General features: G+C 45.4%; 1 protein-coding gene across 1 annotated transcript in view; it reads left to right on the plus strand.

Moving 5' to 3' along the window:
• Positions 1–276: 276 nt before the first annotated feature.
• The window catches only part of LOC126108614 (endothelial zinc finger protein induced by tumor necrosis factor alpha-like), a 242,220-nt gene continuing 217,622 nt past the window's right edge, over positions 277–24,874 (plus strand). The window contains exon 1 of the mRNA XM_049913917.1: positions 277–410. Within this exon, the coding sequence (XP_049769874.1) occupies positions 354–410 (57 nt within the window). The 5' untranslated portion in view covers positions 277–353. The remainder of the gene's footprint in view (positions 411–24,874) is intronic.

Consider the following 24,874-nt stretch of genomic DNA (forward strand, 5'->3'; position numbering starts at 1 on the left):
CATACAACTTAAATATCCACGGACACCTGCAATAGTTGAAGAAGGCCGTGGCATGAAAAAAGCCCATAATGTGCCTCTGAGGGAATGCATTCGTTGTACAAACTGAAATAAATTCACGAAACTGAAATTTATAGTCCTATTTCTGGAACTGGTTTCTGCACACTTCAAATCTGATTCTGTTTGGGGTTACTTCAAGAATGGTTTACTTGTGTCACGTTGGCATTGGAAGACTGTGCATTCGTTTGTTTTTTATTTTTTGTAGTGTTTTGTACGTGGTGTGTCATCTGGACAGAGCGTTTAATCGGAAGATTTGTTGAAGTTGATACATTCGTTGAAAAGTTTTAAGACACATTATGAGTTTCGACCCTGTTTACGTCAAGACAGAAATTTTGTCACCTAATGCTGAAGAGGTAAATCTTACTTTCATTTGCATGCAGTATGTGGGCGTAACTTTTAAATAGGCTTGTAAACAACCATGCGTCAAATGAATTTTCGTGCTAAACTCATTTAGCTGTTGATTTACAGTACCTCTTTTCTGGCGGATTGGATGCATCAAATAAATTAGGTCAAGAATTCGATAGTTTGCAGTCGAAGTCGAATTGTTTTGTTAGTATTTTCTACGTTAATTCCAGAGTTCCTTTGTCACACCACAGTGGTACAGTAACGAAGACGCCTAGTAAATTATCATAAACTAACTTATTTTTAAACTTTTGTGCATCCAAAACAGCAAAGAAATAAGTTTGATTTCAGCCACGTCTTGCGATAAATCTGGATGATGAAAACATGTCATTAAAATTTCAGATACCATTAGTCATTAGGGAAATGAATATCAAATAACGATTGGAAGTTGTGACGTTTGCTTGCATTTAGAATTTGTGTCACACTTAAGGTAGTGCAGGAGTCAGTAGCCCATTGGATATTGAATTTAATGACATTGTGTGAATGAATGATTCCCCATTCAAGTACTGGACATTCTGTATTTTCTATCAACAGTTAAATCTTTTAGTAACCTTAAAAACAAAAAAAAAAAAATAAACAAAAAAAAACATTGCTTATCAGGAACTTCATTTTATACATACAATGAGAGAAAGGGAATTCCGTGAACTCGTGCTTAGTACTGATTGAACAATTACCACCAGCAATGTGAATGCAATAGGCTTGTTTTGAGTTGCACTTGAACTTTTTGAGTTCTTGAAGCACAGTTGTTAAGGTCCTAAATGAGTTTCTGAAAATCCACAAGCACAAATAGCCAGTATTTTCGACAAATTGTTACTCATCTTTTCCGCATAAGGGGATCAATGTTGGGTGAGCCCTTGGTCTTGTTATATGTAAATGATATTCTATCATATACCAAAGAAACAGAAATAGTCCTGTTTGCTGATGATATAACCACTATAGTGAAGTCTAATGGAGTATGTTCCACACACGAAAAACTAATAATATTTTCCTGAAAATTAAAAATTGGTTCTCTTCAACTGGACTGTCACTGAATTTGGAATAAAGACAATAAGTTCCATTCAGTACTGCACAAATCCTGATGACACCATTAGAAATAACATATGAGGATCAATCAATAAATGAAACGGATGTTTATATTGATTAGAACCTGAACTGGGAATCACGTGTTACAGATCTTAAATGTCTAAGCTTTGCAGTTTTGCGTTATGAGTAATACTAGATTTTGGAACTGAAAAATGTCCAGAATTTGATTTACTTTTTCTATTTTCATCCACCAACATTTACAGCATTATATTCTGGGGAAACTGATTGCTGAGGAAGAAAGGGCGGTGTTGCACAGAAGTTTGTAGGCAGCTCTTTGACCACCTACCCTCTATCTTGTCATATATATGTGTGTGTGTGTGGGGGGGGGGGGGTTGTTTTTTTAGGATTCAGCATGTTATCTTACATAGAGAGTCATCATCAGTTGCAGAAGTAAGTTTGGGTGTGCCCCAGGAGAGTGTGTGGGACCCTTGCTGTCCATTTTGTATGTCAGTGACCATGCAGACAATATTAGTAGTAATCTCAGACTGCAGGTTATGCAGTTATCTGTGAGGAAGTACTGTCTGAAAGAAGCTGTGTCAAATTTCAGTCAGATCTTGAAAAGATTTCAAAGTGGTGCTGAGACAGACAACCTGCTTTAAATGTTTAAAAATAAACAAAAATAGAGCACTTCGCTAAGCGAAAAAATATAGTATCATGTGACTATAATATCAGTAAGTCACAGTTGGAATTGGCCAACAATGACTTGGGTGCGACAGTTTGTAGGGATGTGAAATGGAAGAATGATCACATAGGCAGAGTTGTGGGTAATGCAGGTTTATTGGTATAATACTGGGGAAGTGCAATCGTTCTACAAATGAGATGGCTTGCAAATCACTCATATGACTGGTTCTAGAATATTACTCAAAAGTGTGGGACCCACAGCAGGTAGGATTAACAGGGCATGTACACAGAGAAGGGCAGCATGAATGGTCACATGTTTGTTTAATCTGTAGGAGAGTGTCACAGAGATACTGAAGGAACTCAACTGGAAGACTCTTGAAGATAGACATAAACTATCCCGAGAAGGTATATTAACAAAGTTTCAAGAAGTGGCTTTAAATGCTTATCTAAGGATATACTACAACCTCCTACATTTCGCTCACACAGCAATTGTGAGGATAAGTTTAGAATGATTGCTGCATGCACAGAGGTATTCAAACAATCATGCTTCCTTCCATATATAGATGGAATAAGAAGAAACTCTAATAATTGGTACAATGGGGCGTACCGTCTGCAGTGCACTTCACGATGGTTTGCAGAGCACAGAGCATAGATGTGGGTGGAAAGAAAGAAAGAAAGAGAGAGAACCTGAACTACACCTTTTGAGTATTTTGGTATAAGAGACCTGTGGCCTCTGGTAACTCATTACAGAGTAATTACAGTTTGTTTGATTTCTTACGCCTTAAATACATGGTGTGTCTTGTTTGGAAACAAACTTGTTGCATTCACTTACAGTATTTGCTGTTGACAGAAGTAATACCTACTTTAATTTTAGTGCTCGAGATTGTATTCAGTACTTCTCGGTTCTGTCTCAGGTTTGTTTTTGTGGCAGTGTTACTTTTTGGTCAACACTGATACACAGTAGCATGGAAATGACTGATGAGGAGTTGACCTATATGCACCTCATGTATGGATTCTCCAAATGCAATGGAAAAGGAGCACACCGATGCTATACTCAGCAGTTCTCACAATGACTGTAACCACAGCACAGTAGTTTTACATATGTATGTAAGCTCCCTGGATTTCTTTATCTTGTTACATTTTGGTGATTGTGTATTACAAACTTTTTCACTGTTGCGAATAATATTTTCAGAAATAAAGATATTCCTGGTAAAAAAAATCTTAATAACCCATAATTATATTTGTTGAAAAAATCAGCAACCATTTGTGCAAAATAAATTTGTTGAATTTCAGTAAGGTGAGATAACTGGACATTCACACACAGTACTGCATGCATGTCCATCAAGTACCACAGCAACGGCCCACCAGTGTTCACATACGGTGGTAGTTGATGGGTGTGCATACATTACTGTGGGTGAATGTCAGTTATGCGGGAGTTGTTATTGGCATCCTTAAGTCTGGACCACTGTGTTGTGCTTCGAGACATTTTCTGTGTGGCCTAGTAGTATATGAGCTGGATGTTCTGCTGACATGCCATGTACCAAACAATCATTGTATGAATCCCTGTTAGTTGACACATATTGCCCTTGAAGATGGGACTACTGTCCTGGAACCTGGTTGTGCTCTCCATTTATCAGAAAATAAATTTTATGTAACTGTAGTGGATGTATCGATCAAGATTACTTGACTGTGTATCTTTAATAATTTCTGCAAGAAACTGTAGTGACATGATAAATTCTACAGTTTACTTTAATTTACTAATTTTGTGAGTTGATTAATTGAATTTTAACAGTGGAAGTGATGTTACATTACTCTGGTAATGTTTCATTTCAGGATTTACAATTATTAACAAATTTCTTGAACTAAATGTTTCTAGAATATATATTCCTAATTAAATAAACGTGAGGATTGGTGGTATACGACAGGGCATGTATTATGGAGATAGAGCTAAGTATTTCTTTTAATATCTGTTTTTCATCATATTATGTCATATACACTACTGGCCATTAAAATTGCTACACCAAGAAGATATGCAGATGATAAATGGGTATTCATTGGACATATATATTATACCAGAACTGACATGTGATTACATTTTCACGCAATTTGGGTGCATAGATCCTGAGAAATCAGTACCCAGAACAACCACCTCTGGCCGTAATAACGGCCTTGATACACCTGGGCATTGAGTCAAACAGAGCTTGGATAGTGTGTACAGGTACAGCTGCCCATGCAGCTTCAACACCATACCACAGTTCATCACGAGTAGTCACTGACGTATTGTGACGAGCCAGTTGCTCGGACACCATTGACCAGACCTTTTCAATTGGTGAGAGATCTGGAGAATGTGCTGGCCAGGGCAGCAGTTGAACATTTTCTGTATCCAGAAAGGCCTGTACAGGACCTGCAACGTGCGGTCATCCATTATCCTGTCGAAATGTAGGGTTTCGCAGGGATTGAACGAAGGGTAGAGCCACGGGTCATAACACATCTGAAATGTAATGTCCACTGTTCAAAGTGCCGTCAGTGCGGACAAGAGGTGACCGAGACCACCAATGGCACCCCATACTGTCACGCTGAGTGATATGCCAGTATGGCGATGACGAATACATGCTTCCAATGTGCGTTCACTGTGAAGGCACCAAACACGGATCCGACTATCACGATGCTGTAAACAGAATCTGGATTCATCCGAAAAAATGACGTTTTGCCATTTGTGCACCCAGGTTCGTCGTCGAGTACACCATCCCAGGTGCTCCTGTTTGTGATGCAGCATCAAGGGTAATCGCAGCCATGGTCTCTGAGCTGATAATCCGTGCTGCTGCAAACATCATCGAACTGTTGGTGCAGATGGTTGTTGCCTTGCAAACGTCCCCATCTGTTGACTCACGGATCGAGACGTGGCTACACGATCCGTTACAGCCATGCGGATAAGATGCCTGTCATCTCGACTGCTAGTGATACGAGGCCATTGGGATCCAGCACGGCGTTCCGTATAACCCTCCTGAACCAACCAATTCCGTATTCTGCTAACAGTCATCGGATCTCGACCAACGCGAGCAGCAATGTTGCGATACGATAAACCAAAATCGTGATAGGCTATAATCCGACCTTTATCAAAGTCGGAAACGTGATGGTACGCATTTCTCCTCCTTACAAGAGGCATCACAACAACATTTCACCGGGCAACGCTGGTCAATTGCTGTTTGTGTATGAGAAATCGGTTGGAAACTTTCCTCATGTCAGCACGTTGTGGGTGTCGCCACCGGCGCCAACCTTGTGTGAATACTCTGAAAAGCTAATCATTTGCATATCCCAGCATCTTCTTCCTGTCAGTTAAAATTTTGCATCTGTAGCATGTCATCTTCGTGGTGTAGCAATTTTAATGGCCAGTAGTGTATATACGTAGAACATCTACATTTAAGTAATTTACAAGTTTCCACTGACAATTGGTTGTTCTCTCTTGTCTAAATGGGAATTATAACTACTTTCTAGTATTACGGTTATGAAGTGGTTAGTTCATCCTAAATTCAGTCTTGCTGTTAACCAGAAATACCACCTGGGGCTGTATGCATTGAAATGAATGTGCAAGAATCCCTAGGTCACTGAAGAGGCTGTCACAAGATGTTCAATTTGCAAAATACTCTTGTTGCACATTTCTATAGAATAAATCGATTTCCCCTTAGCTGCTATGCGCAGAAGATCATGTTGTAGGACAAGTAGTCTTTTTCGTTTTCGAGTGGTGTTCTGTTGTTTGTTCCAAATGCTCTTGTGGGAGTTTAAGGATGCCATTGTTTTTTACATTGATGGCTCTAAATCCACCAGTCACATGGTATATGCTTTCACACCTTCTCTTGGCATGGAACACCATCTCTTGCCTGCCATATGTGGAGTATTCACTGCAGAATTGATGGCCATCTATCGGGCTCTCTGCTTCATTAAATGGTCCTCACTCACCTGAATTTTTTTATTTACATACTCTGTTAATGGCCTTCAGTCTATGGCTTGGTGTTTTTCCCGCCACCCCTCGGTCTCTGCCATCCATGACCTTCTTTCTGATTTTGGAGATGCTGACTCTTTTGGTTCATTTCCTTTGCGTTCCCTGCCATGCAGACATCCTGGCTAAGGAACTTCATGATTGTGTGGCTGGCAGGGGTGCAGGGGAGGGAGGGGGTCGGCTACCTATTCCCTGTTACCCCTCTGGGCACAGATTTGCGGCTTTACATAAAATCCCTTTTTGCTCAATTGTGGGCCAACTCTTTGGAGGCTACCCCTCTGTCTAATGAACTTCAGAGCCAAGTAGCATTCTTTCCTCTTCCTCTCCCAGTGGGAACCTCCCATCCTTTGCCATCTTCATAGTGGCCACACTAGACCCATGGTGTTGTACTATGCAGTGGCCCCCCCCCCACCCCCCCCTCCCCCCCCACCTCCCCTTTTGTAGTTGTGAAGCTCCCTTCACAGTGATCCATATTTGTTGGACTGCCCCCACCTTCTGGCCCTTCACATTAAATATGTGCTCCCACCCTCCTTGTATTGCGTATTAGTGGATGATCCTCAGACGGTTACAACTGTTCTCAGTTTTCTTCATGAAAGTTGTTTGTCGTCTCAGGTTTAAGTCATTCAATTTTCCTCTGAAATTTGAGTTCCTCAGTTAGCGTAGATGTTGGTTATGGAGATCTCGACTTTATCTCCACACTGGCCAGGCTTCCTCTTCCATTTCCCCCACATTTTGTCTGGACTGTTGTGCAATTTTGTTTCCCTTTTTCTTGTGTCTTCTTCTCCTGGTGGTGTTCGTATTCTGTTGTGATAATGGTACGGTGTGGATGTCAGGACAGGTTGGATGAGGTGCTGGTACCCCACTGCATGTAGTGTTTCTGGGGCACCCCAGCCCTCCCTGTTTCCACATCCTTCCCCCCCCCCCCCCCCCCCCCCCTTGTTCTTACCTTTTCCTGCTGCCCGTACGTCCCTTTTCCCTCTTTGTTTGCCCATCATCCATTCCCCTTGGCTGGACTGTGCTGTTTGTGTTCATCCTCCATTGATTTCTGCCATCTTAGATAATGGGACCTATGACCTCACTGTTTGGTCCCCTCCCCCCAATCAACCAACCAACAAACCATCTTCTTCCTTTTCTTATGCCTTTGTCCTGCATTGATGCAAGGTTGGTATAGTTGATAACACCACACACAGTCTTTTTATTTAATTACTTTTTTTATTTACTTTTTTATTTATTTATCTCCTTTTTTGCTACTTCCCCCCACCTCTCCCCTCTCCCCTGTCCTCTGCCTAACCTGCAGCACTTCACTGTCTGCCACCCCCCACCATACTATCCCTCTGCCTCCTCTCCCCCAGCCTCCTCCGTACCCCCTCACCCTGTTGCAGCTCCCATCATGCACTGCTGCTGCTGCTCGCAGTGTGTTTTCAGATACCTGAGACTGCAATTGTGTGTGTGTGTGTGTGTGTGGTGTGTGTGTGTGTGTGTGTGTGTGTGTGTGTCTTGTTGATGAAGGCCATTGGCCAAAAGCTTTAAGTGTGGAAGTCTTTTTGTTGTGTGCCTATCTGCGACTCAGCATCTCCTCTATATGGTGAGTAGCAACTTTCCTTCTCATAATATTGTTATAACAACAGACGTGCCGCAGTTAGTTTAACAGGGGGCCGGATGCCTTTTCTGTAGCCACCCTGTCACTTCTCCCATGCGCCACTCACCTCCCCTGGTTTGGGATGGTATATGTGTACCCCAACTGTCTGCGTGTAGCATATGTACGGATCATCTGAATGTGAGAAAAAGTTTTTTAATTGTTTGAAAATCATATAACTGAGTGAAGCTTGCTACAAGCACAGTATTCACCAAGTGGAGTGTGAGAAATTGCCCAAAAACCTAATCCAGGCTGGCTGGTACCATTTCTCATTGTGAATCCGCTAGGCGGATTTGATTTGGGGACGGCGCATCTCCCTGTCCTGGAAGCAGTCCTCCAACATGCACAGCTGTCTGAGTGGTTTGTTATACCATAGGACATAATTTAGTGAAAATATACAAAGTATGCTTGAAATTCTGCCTGTCAACACAGCAAAAGATATTTCCGAGTGCAAATGAGGCATTTTGGTTAACTTATCCACATGCTGGTATCGCATCAGTCAGTTATTCATCTGAATGCCCAGGGACTTCACACACAGATCCTCATCCAGTCTGTGCCCACAGATCTCTTATTACTGATGCCTAAAAGACACTGGACTCGCATTCGGGAGGACGACAGTTCAATCCTGCGTCCGGCCATCCCGATTTAGGTTTTCCGTGATTTCCCTAAATCGCTCCAGGCAAATGCCGGGATGGTTCCCTGCCGCCGTTGGATAAGCAGCTGCAGCAGCAAGTCGTATACTCCTAGCTCACTCATTTGTTACATAGTTTAATTCTTAATTTCTTTGCGTGTTTTTGGTACTTGCATTGTTTAATTCATAAATTTCGGGCGTGTTATAGTATTTGAGAGTTGTAGCATCGCGTTTTAGTACCTGAATAGTGTAAATTCGCGTAGTCGTCTGTCATCTGTTTCAGTTTTGAACGGCCAGTGTCGGTTGGTCACAGTCAGTGTGCTCCCTGCCGCCGTTGGATAAGCAGCTGCAGCAGCAAGTCGTATACTCCTAGCTCACTCATTTGTTACATAGTTTAATTCTTAATTTCTTTGCGTGTTTTTGGTACTTGCATTGTTTAATTCATAAATTTCGGGCGTGTTATAGTATTTGAGAGTTGTAGCATCGCGTTTTAGTACTCGAATAGTGTTAAATCGCGTAGTCTCCTTCCGCCGCCGAGCAGTGTGGCAGCAGTGCACAAGTGGCAGCATTACTGCATTTACTAGGCAATCTTGTATTTTAATAACCGTTTCAATTTTGTGTCGTTTTCTTTGCGCTCTCTGTAGATTAGTTCAGACGTTCTTTGCACAACAGTTTTTAGCATGGATAGGGACTGCAACTGCTGTGTTCGGATGCAGGCTGAGTTGGCATCCCTTCGTTCCCAGCTTCGGGCAGTGTTGGCTTCGGTCACACAGCTTGAGGCTGTTGCCAATGGGCATCACTGTGGGGGACCGGATGGGGGTTTGTCGGGGACGGCCAGCTCGTCCCACGCATCCCCCGATCGGACTACGACTGTGGTTGCCCGGGATACTGCCCGCATTGAGGCTGATCCCTCACCTGTGGTAGAGTGGGAGGTCGTCTCAAGGTGTGGCAGGGGGCGAAAGACATTCCGGAGGGCTGAACAGAAGGCCTCTCCAGTTTGTCTGACGAACCGGTTTCAGGCTCTGTCTCAGGCTGATACTGATCTTCGGCCTGACATGGCTGCTTGTCCTGTTCCAGAGGTTGCCCCTCAGTCTGCAAGATCCGGGCAGTCGCAGAGGGTGGGCTTACTGGTAGTTGGGAGCTCCAACGTCAGGCGCGTAATGGGGCCCCTTAGGGATATGGCAGCAAGGGAGGGGAAGAAAACCAAAGTGCACTCCGTGTGCATACCGGGGGGAGTCATTCCAGATGTGGAAAGGGTCCTTCCGGATGCCATGAAGGGTACAGGGTGCACCCATCTGCAGGTGGTCGCTCATGTCGGCACCAATGATGTGTGTCGCTATGGATCGGAGGAAATCCTCTCTGGCTTCCAGCGGCTATCTGATTTGGTGAAGACTGCCAGTCTCGCTAGAGGCATGAAAGCAGAGCTCACCATCTGCAGCATCGTCGACAGGACTGACTGCGGACCTTTGGTACAGAGCCGAGTGGAGGGTCTGAATCAGAGGCTGAGACGGTTCTGCGACCATGTGGGCTGCAGATTCCTCGACTTGCGCCATAGGGTGGTGGGGTTTCGGGTTCCGCTGGATAGGTCAGGAGTCCACTACACGCAACAAGCGGCTACACGGGTAGCAGGGGTTGTGTGGCGTGGGCTGGGCGGTTTTTTAGGTTAGATGGCCTCGGGCAAGTGCAGAAAGGGCAACAGCCTCAGCGGGTGCGGGGCAAAGTCAGGACATGCGGGGACCAAGCAGCAATCGGTATTGTAATTGTAAACTGTCGAAGCTGCGTTGGTAAAGTACCGGAACTTCAAGCGCTGATAGAAAGCACCGAAGCTGAAATTGTTATAGGTACAGAAAGCTGGCTGAAGCCAGAGATAAATTCTGCCGAAATTTTTACAAAGGCACAGACGGTGTTTAGAAAGGATAGATTGCATGCAACCGGTGGTGGAGTGTTCGTCGCTGTTAGTAGTAGTTTATCCTGTAGTGAAGTAGAAGTGGATAGTTCCTGTGAATTATTATGGGTGGAGGTTACACTCAACAACCGAGCTAGGTTAATAATTGGCTCCTTTTACCGACCCCCCGACTCAGCAGCATTAGTGGCAGAACAACTGAGAGAAAATTTGGAATACATTTCACATAAATTTTCTCAGCATGTTATGGTCTTAGGTGGAGATTTCAATTTACCAGATATAGACTGGGACACTCAGATGTTTAGGACGGGTGGTAGGGACAGAGCATCGAGTGACATTATACTGAGTGCACTATCCGAAAATTACCTCGAGCAATTAAACAGAGAACCGACTCGTGGAGATAACATCTTGGACCTACTGATAACAAACAGACCCGAACTTTTCGACTCTGTAAGTGCAGAACAGGGAATCAGTGATCATAAGGCCGTTGCAGCATCCCTGAATATGGAAGTTAATAGGAATATAAAAAAAGGGAGGAAGGTTTATCTGTTTAGCAAGAGTAATAGAAGGCAGATTTCAGACTACCTAACAGATCAAAACGAAAATTTCTGTTCCGACACTGACAATGTTGAGTGTTTATGGAAAAAGTTCAAGGCAATCGTAAAATGCGTTTTAGACAGGTACGTGCCGAGTAAAACTGTGAGGGACGGGAAAAACCCACCGTGGTACAACAACAAAGTTAGGAAACTACTTCGAAAGCAAAGAGAGCTTCACTCCAAGTTTAAACGCAGCCAAAACCTCTCAGACAAACAGAAGCTAAACGATGTCAAAGTTAGTGTAAGGAGGGCTATGCGTGAAGCGTTCAGTGAATTCGAAAGTAAAATACTAGGTACCGACTTGACAGAAAATCCTAGGAAGTTCTGGTCTTACGTTAAATCAGTAAGTGGCTCGAAACATCATGTCCAGACACTCCGGGATGATGATGGCATTGAAACAGAGGATGACAAGCGTAAAGCTGAAATACTAAACACCTTTTTCCAAAGCTGTTTCACAGAGGAAGACCGCACTGCAGTTCCTTCTCTAAATCCTCGCACCAACGAAAAAATGGCTGACATCGAAATAAGTGTCCAAGGAATAGAAAAGCAACTGGAATCACTCAACAGAGGAAAGTCCACTGGACCTGACGGGATACCAATTCGATTCTACACAGAGTACGCGAAAGAACTTGCCCCCCTTCTAACAGCCGTGTACTGCAAGTCTCTAGAGGAACCGAAGGTTCCAAATGATTGGAAAAGAGCACAGGTAGTCCCAGTCTTCAAGAAGGGTCGTCGAGCAGATGCGCAAAACTATAGACCTATATCTCTGACGTCGATCTGTTGTAGAATTTTAGAACATGTCTTTTGCTCGAGTATCATGTCGTTTTTGGAAACTCAGAATCTACTATGTAGGAATCAACATGGATTCCGGAAACAGCGATCGTGTGAAACCCAACTCGCTTTATTTGTTCATGAGACCCAGAAAATATTAGATACGGGCTCCCAGGTAGATGCTATTTTTCTTGACTTCCGGAAGGCGTTCGATACAGTTCCGCACTGTCGCCTGATAAACAAAGTAAGAGCCTACGGAATATCAGACCAGCTGTGTGGCTGGATTGAAGAGTTTTTAGCAAACAGAACACAGCATGTTGTTATCAACGGAGAGACGTCTACAGACGTTAAAGTAACCTCTGGCGTGCCACAGGGGAGTGTTATGGGACCATTGCTTTTCACAATATATATAAATGACCTAGTAGATAGTGTCGGAAGTTCCATGCGGCTTTTCGCGGATGATGCTGTAGTATACAGAGAAGTTGCAGCATTAGAAAATTGTAGCGAAATGCAGGAAGATCTGCAGCGGATAGGCACTTGGTGCAGGGAGTGGCAACTGACCCTTAATATAGACAAATGTAATGTATTGCGGATACATAGAAAGAAGGATCCTTTATTGTATGATTATATGATAGCGGAACAAACACTGGTAGCAGTTACTTCTGCAAAATATCTGGGAGTATGCGTGCGGAACGATTTGAAGTGGAATGATCATATAAAATTAATTGTTGGTAAGGCGGGTACTAGGTTGAGATTCATTGGGAGAGTCCTTAGAAAATGTAGTCCATCAACAAAGGAGGTGGCTTACAAAACACTCGTTCGACCTATACTTGAGTATTGCTCATCAGTGTGGGATCCGTACCAGATCGGGTTGACGGAGGAGATAGAGAAGATCCAAAGAAGAGCGGCGCGTTTCGTCACAGGGTTGTTTGGTAACCGTGATAGCGTTACGGAGATGTTTAACAAACTCAAGTGGCAGACTCTGCAAGAGAGGCGCTCTGCATCGCGGTGTAGCTTGCTCGCCAGGTTTCGAGAGGGTGCGTTTCTGGATGAGGTATCGAATATATTGCTTCCCCCTACTTATACCTCCCGAGGAGATCACGAATGTAAAATTAGAGAGATTAGAGCGCGCACAGAGGCTTTCGGACAGTCGTTCTTCCCGCGAACCATACGCGACTGGAACAGGAAAGGGAGATAATGACAGTGGCACGTAAAGTGCCCTCCGCCACACACCGTTGGGTGGCTTGCGGAGTATAAATGTAGATGTAGATGTAGAAAGGGCACGGCTGACTTCCTTCCCCGTCCTTCCCTAATCCGATGAGACCGATAACCTCGCTGTCTGGTCTCCTTCCCCAAACCAACCAACCAACCTAAAAGTCATTTATATACCTCTTTCATCAGAAAACATAAGTTTTTGAAGAGTACTTCAGTGTCCTAGCCAAATCTTTTGTGTAAACCAAGAGCAGGAGGTGGGCAAACATTGTACTTTGCTAGACTGCATATTGAATGTTTCCCCTTTCTGTCCTTAGATTGTGGCCATCTGCTTTCAGACATTGCCAAAGCGGGATTGTTGTTGTCGTTGTTATCTTGACTCTGAAGACTAGTTCAATGGAGCTTATCAAGTTAGTCTCTCCTTTGCAAGTTTCTTACTCGCTGAGTAACTATTGCAGCCTACATCGATTTGAATTTGCTTACTGCACTCAAGCCTTGGTTTTTCCCCTACGATTTTTTACTCTCGTACACTTTCTCTATTACCACACTTATGATTCCTTAATTCCTCACATAATGTTCTGTCCACAGATCTCTCGGTATAGTCAGATTGTGTCATAAATTTCTTATCTTACTTATTTGGTCTAGTACTTCTTGATTAGTTATTCAGTGTAGCCACCTAATTTTCAGTATTATTCTGTTGTACCATATTTCAGAAGCATGTATTCTTTCCTTTTGTTAACTGTTTCATTGTCCATGTTTCACTTCTGTATGAGGCTGCATTCCAGACAAAAACCCTCAGAAAAGGCTTCCTGACACTTAAATTTACATCTGATGTTAACAAATTTATCTTTTTCATAAGTGCTTTTCTGCTTATTGTCAGTCTGCATTTTATATCCTCTCTACTTTCGCCATCATCAGTGATTTTGCTGTCCAAACGGCAAAAATTATCTGCAATTTCTATTGTCTTATTTCCTAATCTATTTGTCTTGGCATTGCCTGATTTAATCTGAGTACTTTCTGTTACCCTTGTACTAAGCAAGATTGCACAGTGATTAGCACACTGGACTCTCTTTCGGGTATAAATTAGTGATTCCTGGACTATTGCAAGATTTCGGAGCAGACTTTTCACGCAGAAATGAAGGAGATTTTTGAAGACCTGGACGCCGCCCGAAAGAAGACAAGTTAACCTGGTAAAGGATGATCTCTCATCTACGCCACTTCCCCCTGCCAGTTACATTCTGTTATTCTCTGTTTCTTTTCAGTAAGTTTTGTAGTGGAAATTGGTTTAACTTTTGCTCAAAAACGCCACAAGGACCACCCCAACTATAGCTTTTCTGTAATACGAAGTCCGATTTGCATTTCATTCTTTCCTTTTTTCACGGTCATTTACAATTTTAAAACCCCTTTTTTATTCACCATTTTTTCTCACCATGGTCAACCTTTTCTTTTCTTTTTTTCTCTTTCTCCTTTTCTTTTTTTATTATCCACTACAACTGGCGACCGTGACAGGACTTGAACCTGCAATCTATCTGCAATTTCTGTTGTCTTATTTCCTAATCTATTTGTCTTGGCATTGCCTGATTTAATCTGAGTACTTTCTGTTACCCTTGTACCAAGCAAGATTGCACAGTGATTAGCACACTGGACTCTCTTTCGGGAGGACAGTGGTTCAAACCTGTGTCCAGCCACCCAGTTTTAGGTTTCCGTGTTTTCCTAAATCACTTGAGGAAAATGCTGGGATGGTTCCTTTGAAAGGGCACAGCCAGTTTCCTTCCCCATCATTCTCATAATCCGAGCTAGTGTTCCGTCTCTAATGACCTCGATGTCAACTGGATGTTAAACACAGTCTTCCTTCCTCAGCGTCTATTACCCTTGATTTACTTCTGTGGGTGTTTAGGTTATAACCTTTTTTCAAGACACAACCCATTCTGTTGAACTGCTCTTCCAAGTGCTTTGCCATCTCTTACAGAGATACATCATCAGCAAACCTCAAAAGTTTTTCTTTCTGCTCCTTGAACTGTAATTGCCTTTCCAAATTTGTCCTTTATGTCATTTAAAACTTGCTCAATATGCAGATTGAATAACATTGGGGACAGGCTGCAACTTCGCCTCATTTCCTTCTCAACTACAGCTTCCATTTTATGCCCTTTGACATTTGTACCGGTAGTCTGGTTTGCCTGCAAGCTGTAGATAACCTGTAGCTCCTTGTACTTTATCACTGCTACTTCAGAAATTCAAATAGTGTATTCAATCAAAGCTGTCAAAAGCTTTCTCCAAATCTACAAATGCTGTAAATATAGGTTCATCTTGAAATATGTGTGTATTTACAGGCAAATCACTAATTTTAGGCAAATTTAAAGCATAAATTATCATTGATTCCTAAAGCAAAGTCTTGAAACTTATTAAAAGAGTTACATCATGGAAAAACCATGACACCACAACATGCACCATTTCAGTGCTGTTACCCCGGTAGCTGAGTGGTGAGCATGACAGAATGCCAATCCTCAGGGCCCTAGTTCGATTCCCGGCTGGGTCGGAGAGTTTCTCTGCTCACGGACTGGGTGTTGTGTTGTCCTAATCATCATAATTTCATCCCCATCAACGCACAAGTTGCCAAAGTGGCGTGAAATCGAAAGACTTGCACACGTTGAACGGCCAACCCGACAGGTAGTCACTGGACATTTACCTTTTCAGTGCTAAAAGAAACATATGCTAACTTACTGGCAGGTTCATGCACTCATCTGCTGCACTAGTCAGCAGGATGCAGAGCCGTTTCTCATTCTCAGCTTGACTGTGTGAAGTATTTTTTCCACCCACTTGCTATCTCCATCTAGAAGGTTCCTTTTTCTCCCCACCATCTGGTGGAAATGCAGTTCTGGCACAAATTCAGTTGGTGGATCAGGTCTAGTACCAACGTTTTGCTAGCATCAAGCTCTGTTTGAAGTCTACAAAATAATAATGACTTGCAGGTGCCAGAAATAGAGACCAGCATGTATACACTAATGAAACTTTGTTTGTGAACTTGTAAGAGTTACAGATGTATAACAGACTGAGCTGGCACCAGCACTTGGGTAGCTCAAAGCAGAAAACCTCAGTTCCATCTGCTTTTCACTCAGAAATCTCTCCTATCGGTACTGTGTTTATTTTTTATTTATTGATTTATTTATCGTGGCAAGATTAGGGTAGTCAGGCTCTCTCGTGAATCTAACAATGCATTGTGTATACACTATCTGATCAGATGTCTCCAAACACCTCTAAGTAATGTGGAATTGACTACTAGATGTCATGAGAGATGAACCCTCTCAGTAAAAAAGCCCCTCCTGCGGGTCCGGGGATTAGAATAGGCCCGAGGTATTCCTGCCTGTCGTAAGAGGCGACTAAAAGGAGTCCATCCCCCTCACGGGGGTAGTTAGCGCCTGCGTCCGGAGACGGACGGTTCCACGACCTATAATTGTGGTCTTTTTGGTTTTTCACTTCTCGTTTCTTCCTTCCTTTGGTTGGTTCCTTTCTTTGTTCTTCTCCACCTCACTGTCTTCCTTACTCTTTCCCTTGACTTCTCCTTGCCTTCTCATTGCCTTCTTCTCCTTGCCTTCTCATTGCCTTCTTCTCCTTGCCTTCTCATTGCCTTCTTCTCCTTGCCTTCTCATTGCCTTCTTCTCCTTGCCTTCTCTGGTCTCCGCCTCGGCGTTTGAGACAGTCTGTCCTCTTTCTCCCTCTCTCTCTTCTTTTTCCTCTTCTTCCTTCCTCCCTGTGCGTGCCTGAAGGCCGACCCACGCGTTCGCACGCGTAGCCGGTGACGGGGTAACGCGTAATTCCCCGCCCTGGGTAGACATGTAAGGCACGCGCGTACCCCCTGGTAAAGGCCAGGCCCGGGGAGGGGTGATTGCCTGAGCTGATACCTTCTGACCATGCCGATTGGTCCCTCCGTCTGTTTCTCGGGAGGTGTGACCTGAGGTGTAAACATTCACCTAAGGCGGGCGTGCCCTCTGAGAGGGTCCCCACAAGGAAGGAGCGCGCCATCGGAGACGCTGGCAATCATGGGGGATTCCTCCGCAATGGATTCTACTCCATCTCTCTCGACTTCTGCCCAAAAACGGAAATGTGACCAGCCACCAGTGACAAAAGTACTACCGCCTGCCCCACAGTTCCTCGTCGTTTCTCGATCTGAGGACGGAAAGGATTTTTCCTCTGTCAACCCTTTCGTTATCCAGAAGGGCATAGATGCCATAGCCGGATCTGTCAAATCTTGTTCCAGGTTGCGTAACGGTACCTTATTACTAGAAACTGAGAGCGCCTTTCAGGCACAAAAACTGCTTCGGGCCACACTCCTGTACACGTTCCCTGTCCGGGTGGAGGCCCACCGAACTTTGAATTCGTCTCGTGGTGTAGTCTATACTAGCTCCCTCGACGGATTGACTGACGAGGAGATTCAATCTTTCCTCGCTGAGCAGGGCGTGACAGCTGTCCATAGGGTCATGAAGAAGGTCAACAGTGACCTTGTACTGACCCGGACACTTTTCTTGACCTTCGATAGTGTTAAGCTGCCATCGCGCATCAAGGCGGGCTACGAGGTTATTTCTGTTCGCCCCTATGTCCCAACACCTATGCGCTGCTACCAGTGTCAGCGTTTCAATCACACTCGACAGTCTTGTTCCAATGCGGCTAAATGTGTCACTTGTGGCAGGGATGCCCATGAGGGTGACTGTCCACCTCAGTCTCCTCGTTGTGTGAACTGTCAGGGTGACCATGCCGCATCCTCCCGCGACTGTCCTGTCTATAAGGAAGAACGCTGTATCCAAGAAATTCGGGTCAAAGAGAAAGTGTCCACCTCGGCTGCTCGCAAGCTATTGGCTAGTAGGAAGCCCACGCTGCTCCCAGCGGGGAAATACAGTACTGCCCTCGCCTCTCCTCGGACTACCAAGGAGGTGGCAACCCAGACATGCGATCTGACCTTCAGCACCACGGTCGTCCGTTCGGCCAGTGCTAAGATCGCGCGGTTGACGTCTCCTCTTCCTCCCATCACCCCACAGACACCAGCCCCTTCATCAGCTTCTGCTAAGACGAAGACCCCGAAGTCAGATGCACGGGCCTTCAAGAAGGAACCATCCCGTGCAGACTTCCTACGTACCTCGACCTCCCAGCCTTCGACCGGTACTTCCACCAAACGTCCTTCGAAAAAGGCTCATAGGAAGCACAGTTCTCCTTCTCCGCCACGGCGCATTTCTTCTCCCGCGCCACCCAGCGGTTGCCGCCCCAGGCCGTCATCTGTTTCGCCTGGCCGCACCGCTGGTAGCCGTACATCTGGCCGTTCACCGGCGGAGGAAGCTCCTCCTCCCGGCCATCCTCCCGAGATGGCCGATGAACCTATAGACCCAATGGACGATGACTGTCTGCCTACTGATAGCGGCGGCAGTGCTCGCTCGAAGCCAGGCCCTCAGCGGCCTTCGAGGTGACCCCTTCTTTCATCTTCCTTTTCTTACGATGGCACTTATTCACTGGAATATTCGCAGCATTCGCTCCAACCGAGAGGACTTGAAGTTGCTGCTCCGCTTGCACCATCCGCTCGTTGTAGCCCTCCAGGAAACGAAGCTCCGCTCATGCGATCAAATTGCCTTGGCACACTACACCTCTGTGCGTTTTGACCTACCCCCTGTGGTAGGTATCCCAGCTCATGGAGGGGTTATGTTGCTGGTCCGGGATGATATTTACTACGATCCCATCACGTTGCACACCGGCCTGCAGGCAGTTGCCATCCGCATTACTCTCCCCACTTTTACGTTTTCCTTTTGTACCGTTTACACTCCATCGTCATCTGCCGTTACCAGGGCAGACATGATGCAACTTATTGCTCAGCTACCTGCACCATTTTTGTTAACTGGAGACTTCAATGCCCACCATCCCCATTGGGGCTCTCCAGCATCCTGCCCGAGAGGCTCCTTGTTAGCAGACCTTTTCAACCAGCTCAATCTTGTCTGCCTCAATACTGGCGCCCCTACTTTTCTTTCGAACACATCTCACACCTATTCCCATTTAGACCTCTCTATATGTACTCCCCAACTTGCACGCCGGTTTGAGTGGTATGCACTTTCTGATACATATTCGAGCGACCACTTCCCGTGTGTTATCCATCTCCTGCAGCATACCCCCTCTCCGTGCTCCTCTAGTTGGACCATCTCCAAGGCAGACTGGGGGCTCTTCTCTTCCAGGGCGACCTTTCAGGATCAAACCTTCACAAGCTGCGAACGTCAGGTCGCACACCTCACGGAAGTCATTCTCGCTGCTGCTGAATATTCCATCCCTCACCCTACTTCTTCTCCACGTCGCGTACCAGTCCCCTGGTGGACCGCAGCATGTAGAGACGCTTTACGTGCTCGTCGACGTGCTTTACGCACATTTAAACGCCACCCTACAGTGGCGAATTGTATCAATTATAAACGATTACGTGCTCAGTGTCGTCGTATTATCAAAGAAAGCAAGAAAGCCAGCTGGGCTGCTTTCACAAGCACCTTCAACAGTTTTACTCCTTCTTCTGTTGTCTGGGGTAGCCTGCGCCGGCTATCTGGCACTAAGGTCCACTCCCCAGTTTCTGGCTTGAAGGTCGCGAATGAAGTCCTTGTGGCCCCTGAGGCTGTCTCCAATGCCTTCGGCCGCTTTTTCGCAGAGGTTTTGAGCTCCGCTCATTACCACCCTGCCTTCCTCCCCCGCAAACAGGCAGAGGAGGCTAGGCCACCTAACTTCGGCTCCTCGAATTGTGAAAGTTATAATGCCCCATTCACCATGCGGGAACTCGAAAACGCACTTGGCCGATCACGGTCCTCTGCTCCAGGGCCTGATTCTATTCATATTCAGATGCTGAAGAACCTTTCTCCTGCGGGTAAAGGTTTTCTTCTTCGTACATACAATCGCATCTGGATTGAGGGACATGTTCCCGCATGCTGGCGCGAGTGTATTGTTGTCCCGATTCCTAAGCCGGGGAAGGACAAGCACTTGCCTTCCAGTTATCGACCTATCTCGCTTACCAGCTGTGTCTGTAAAGTGATGGAGCGAATGGTTAACTCTCGATTGGTTTGGCTGCTCGAGTCTCGACGCCTACTTACCAATGTACAATGTGGATTTCGTAGGCGCCGTTCTGCTGTTGACCATCTGGTTACCCTGTTGACCTTCATTATGAATAACTTCTTGCGGAAGCGCCCGACCGCGGCTGTGTTCTTTGATTTGGAGAAGGCTTACGACACCTGTTGGAGGGCGGGCATTCTCCGCACCATGCATACATGGGGCCTTCGCGGTCGCCTCCCTCTTTTTATTCGTTCCTTTTTAATGGATCGACAGTTCAGGGTACGTGTGGGTTCTGTCCTGTCCGACACCTTTCGCCAGGAGAGTGGGGTGCCACAGGGCTCAGTTTTGAGCGTCGCTCTCTTCGCCATCGCGATCAATCCAATAATGGATTGCCTCCCAGCTGATGTATCAGGCTCCCTTTTCGTGGACGATTTTACCATCTATTGCAGCGCGCAGTGTACACGTGTCCTGGAGCGCTGTCTTCAGCGTTCTTTTGACCGTCTTTACTCCTGGAGTGTCGCCAATGGCTTCCGTTTTTCTGCCGAGAAGACGGTCTGTATTAACTTCTGGCGCTACAAAGAGTTTCTCCCACCGTCCTTACGACTCGGTCCCGTTGCTCTCCCAATCGTGGAGACAACCAAATTTTTAGGCCTTACATTTGACAGGAAACTTAGCTGGTCTCCACATGTGTCATATTTGGCCGCCCGTTGTACCCGTTCTTTAAATGTCCTCCGTGTTCTCAGTGGTATGTCGTGGGGAGCGGATCGAACCGTCCTACTTCGTCTATATCGGTCGATCGTCCGCTCCAAGCTGGATTATGGGAGATTCGTATACTCCTCTGCACGGCCATCCATCTTACGCCGCCTCAACTCCATACAACATCGGGGTTTACGACTTGCGATCGGAGCATTTTATACTAGTCCCGTAGAGAGTCTTCATGCTGACGCTGGCGAATTGCCACTCACCTACCGGCGTGATATACTGCTTTGTCGGTATGCCTGTCGGCTACTGTCAATGCCCGACCATCCGTCTTATCGTTCCTTTTTTGACGACTCTCTTGACCGTCAATACGGGTTGTATGTCTCTGCCCTGCTACCCCCTGGAGTTCGCTTTCGTCGCCTCCTTCAACACCTTAATTTTTCACTCCCTGCAACCTTTCGAGTGGGCGAGAGCCACACGCCACCTTGGCTCCAGGCTCAGGTCCGCGTTCACCTTGACCTCAGCTCGCTCCCGAAAGAGGTTACACCCGGTTCGGTCTACCACTCCCGTTTTTTGGAACTTCGTTCGAAGTTCATCAACATGACTTTCATTTATACAGATGGCTCTAAGACCAATGACGGGGTCGGGTGTTCCTTTATTGTCGGGGCACAAAGTTTCAAATACCGGCTCCATGGCCATTGTTCGGTCTTCACAGCTGAGCTCTTTGCCCTCTACCAGGCTGTTCTTTACATCTGCCGCCACCGACATTCTGCTTATGTCATCTGCTCCAATTCCCTGAGCGCCATCCAGAGCCTCAGTGATCCGTACCCGGTTCACCCTTTCGTACACCGGATCCAACGCTCTCTTCAGCAGCTGGTGGACGTCGGTTCTCCGGTTAGCTTTATGTGGGTTCCTGGCCATGTCGGTATCCCTGGGAACGAAGCTGCAGATGCCGCGGCCAAGGCTGCGGTCCTCCAGCCTCGGACAGCTTCTTGTTGTGTCCCTTCGTCCGATTTTAGCAGGGTCATTTGCCGGCGCATTTTATCGCTGTGGCATGCCGATTGGGCTGCACTTACTGACAACAAGCTTCGGGCCTTAAAACCTCTTCCCGTGGCTTGGACGTCCTCCTCACGCCCTTCTCGGCGGGAGGAGGTAGTTTTGGCCCGGTTAAGAATTGGGCACTGCCGGTTCAGCCATCGCCATCTGCTGACGGCTGCGCCGGCGCCGTTCTGCCCATGTGGGCACTTGCTGACGGTTCGACACATTTTAATGTCCTGTCCAGATTTTAACACACTGCGCCTAGATATTAACCTGCCAAGTACTTTCGATGCCATTTTAGCGGATGACCCACGAGCAGCTGCTCGTGTTCTTCGTTTTATCAATTTGACAAACCTCTCTAAGGACATTTGATGATGCTGTTTTTTAATCCTATGCCTGTCAGTCTGTCTTTTATCGTGTTTTCCCTTTTAGTTGTTGTCAACTTGTGCCTCGCGGTGCATTCTTAGAGTAGTCAGGGCGCTAATGACCATTGAAGTTGTGCGTCCTAAAAAAAAAAAAAAAATCAGTAAAAAAGTAGGTGGGGAGTACTGTGCTGTCAAATAAAAGCAGCACCAGCAGACAGGGTTGGTCAGGAGATTTATCTTTTTTTTTTTTTTCTTTATTGCATGTTTAAAGACACATTATCTGATATTTTAAAAGAGTTTGTACATATTACATTTTTTGTTTGCCATTTTTTTGTAATTTTATGTCTTATTTTTATCTGCAACATAAATAATTTGAGGTTGAAATATAAATAAACTTTTGTTGCTTTAGGAAGAATGTAAAAAGATGATAGGATAGAGGAGATATTTGTTAGTGCCATCACTAATTACAGCTGCCGGTGAATACCTCGGAATGACTACTTCGAGCCATTGACTGCCAGGCACAGCAAAATTGTTTATAGTTAGGATTAGCTATATACCATTTATCTACTACTTTGTATTGACTTGAGATGCTCATCCATGTAAACATTGGGTGCTTTCTTGGCTAGTATTCACTATCCTTAACTATTATTTGACTGATATGTAGAATTCCCCCCTCCATGATCCATGGACTTTGCTATCAGTGGGATGGTTTGCGTGTCTCAGTGATACAGATAGTTGTAGCATAGGTATAACCAGAATGGAGAGATATCTGGTGAGAGTCCAGACAAACTTGTGGTTCCTGAGGAGGGGCAGCAGCCTTTTCAGTAGCTGCAAGGCAACAGTCTGGATGATTGACTGATCCAGCTTTGTGACGTCAACCAAAACAGCCTTGCTATGCTGGTACTGCAAACAGCTGGAAGCAATGGGAAACTACAGCCGTAATTTTTCCTGAGAGCATGCAGCTCTACTGTATGGTTCAATGGTGATGGCATCCTCTTGGGTAAAATATTTGGAGGTAAATTAGTGCCCTATTCAGATCTCCGTGCGGGGACTACTCAGGAGGATCTCGTCATCAGGAGAAACAAATGTTGCATTCTACAAATTGGAGTGTGGGATCATGGATCCCTTAATCGGACAGGTAGAAAATTTAAAAATGGAAATGGACGGGTTGAAGGTAGTGAAGGTCAGTGACAGCAGGAACAGGACTTCTGGTCAGGTGAATTCAGGGTTATAAATACAAAATCAAGTAGAGGTAATGCAGGAGTAGGTTTAATAAGGGATAAGAAAATAGGAATGCGAGTAAGCTACTATGAAAAGATAGTGACTGTATTATCATAGCTAAGGTAAACACAAAACTCACTCCTACCACAGTAGTGCAAGTTCATATGCCAACTACCTTCACAGATGATGAAGAGAATGAAGAAATGTTGGTAAGATAAAAGAAATTATTTAGGTAATTAAGGGAGATGAAAATTTAATTGTGATGGGGGACGGGAATTTGAAACTAGGAAAATAAAGAAAAGGAAAAACAGTAGGTGAATATGGACTGGGGGGAAGGGAATGAAAGGGAAAGTCACGTGGTAGAATTTTACACAGAACATAATTTAATCATCGCTAACCCTTGGTTTAAGAATCATGAAAGAAGATTATGTATGTGGAAGAGACACTGGAAGGCTTCAGATTGAATATACACACTTCAAAAAAAGTTTTGCATTACCTCGGTTCTTTGCATTACCTCGGTTCTGACAGTTCCGGAACCTGTACAGAAAATTGGAATAGAGATCAACATAAACATCATTTCTGCCCCTTTTTATTGCTCATGAAAACCACACATTGCATGTTGTACCACCATACAGCGAGACCTTCAGAGCTGGTGATCGAGATTCCTGTACACAACGGTACCTCTAATACCCAGAAGCACGTCCTCTTGGACTGGTGCATGCCTGTATTCGTCATAGCTTACTATCCACAAGTTCATCAAGGCACTGTAGGTCCAGGTTGTCCCACTTTTCAATGATGATTTGGCGTGGATCCCTCAGAGTGGTTGGTGGGTCACATTGTCCATAAGCAGCCCTTTTCAATCTATCCCAGGCATGTTCGATAGGGTTCATGTCTGGAGAACATGCCGGCCACTCTGCTTGAGTGATGTCTTTATCCTGAAGGAAGTCATTCACAAGTTGTAGACGATGGGGATGCGAATTGTCATCCATGAAGATGAATGCCTCACTAATATGCTGCCGATATGGTTGCACTATCGGTCGGAGGATGCCATTCACATATCATACAGCCATTATGGTGTCTTCCTTGACCACCATCAGCGTACATCGGCCCCACATAATGCCACCCCAAAACAGCAGAGAACCACCATCTTGCTGCACTTGCTGGACAGTGTGTCTAAAGCTTTCAGCCTGACCGGGTTGCCTCCAAACATGTCTCTGACGATTGTCTGGTTGAAGTCATATACGACACTTATTGGTGAAGAGAACGTGATGCCAATCCTTAGCGGTCCATTCAGCATGTTGTTGTGAATGTCGTGTGGCTAGAGCCTCCCGTCGGGTACACCGTTCGCCGAGTGCAAGTCTTTTGATTTGACACCACTTTGGCGACTTGCGCGTCGACGGGGATGAAATGATGATGATTAGGACAACACAACACCCAGTCCCTGAGTGGAGAAAATCTCCGACCCAGCCAGAAATCGAACCCGGGCTCTAAGGATTGACATTCTATCGCGCTGACCACTCAGCTACCGGGGCGGACAGCATGTTGTTGGGCCCATTTGCACTGCACTGTATGGTGTCGGGGTCACA

The sequence above is a fragment of the Schistocerca cancellata genome, chromosome 11 (genome assembly GCF_023864275.1).
Source record: "Schistocerca cancellata isolate TAMUIC-IGC-003103 chromosome 11, iqSchCanc2.1, whole genome shotgun sequence".
Taxonomy (NCBI): Eukaryota; Metazoa; Arthropoda; class Insecta; order Orthoptera; family Acrididae; genus Schistocerca; species Schistocerca cancellata.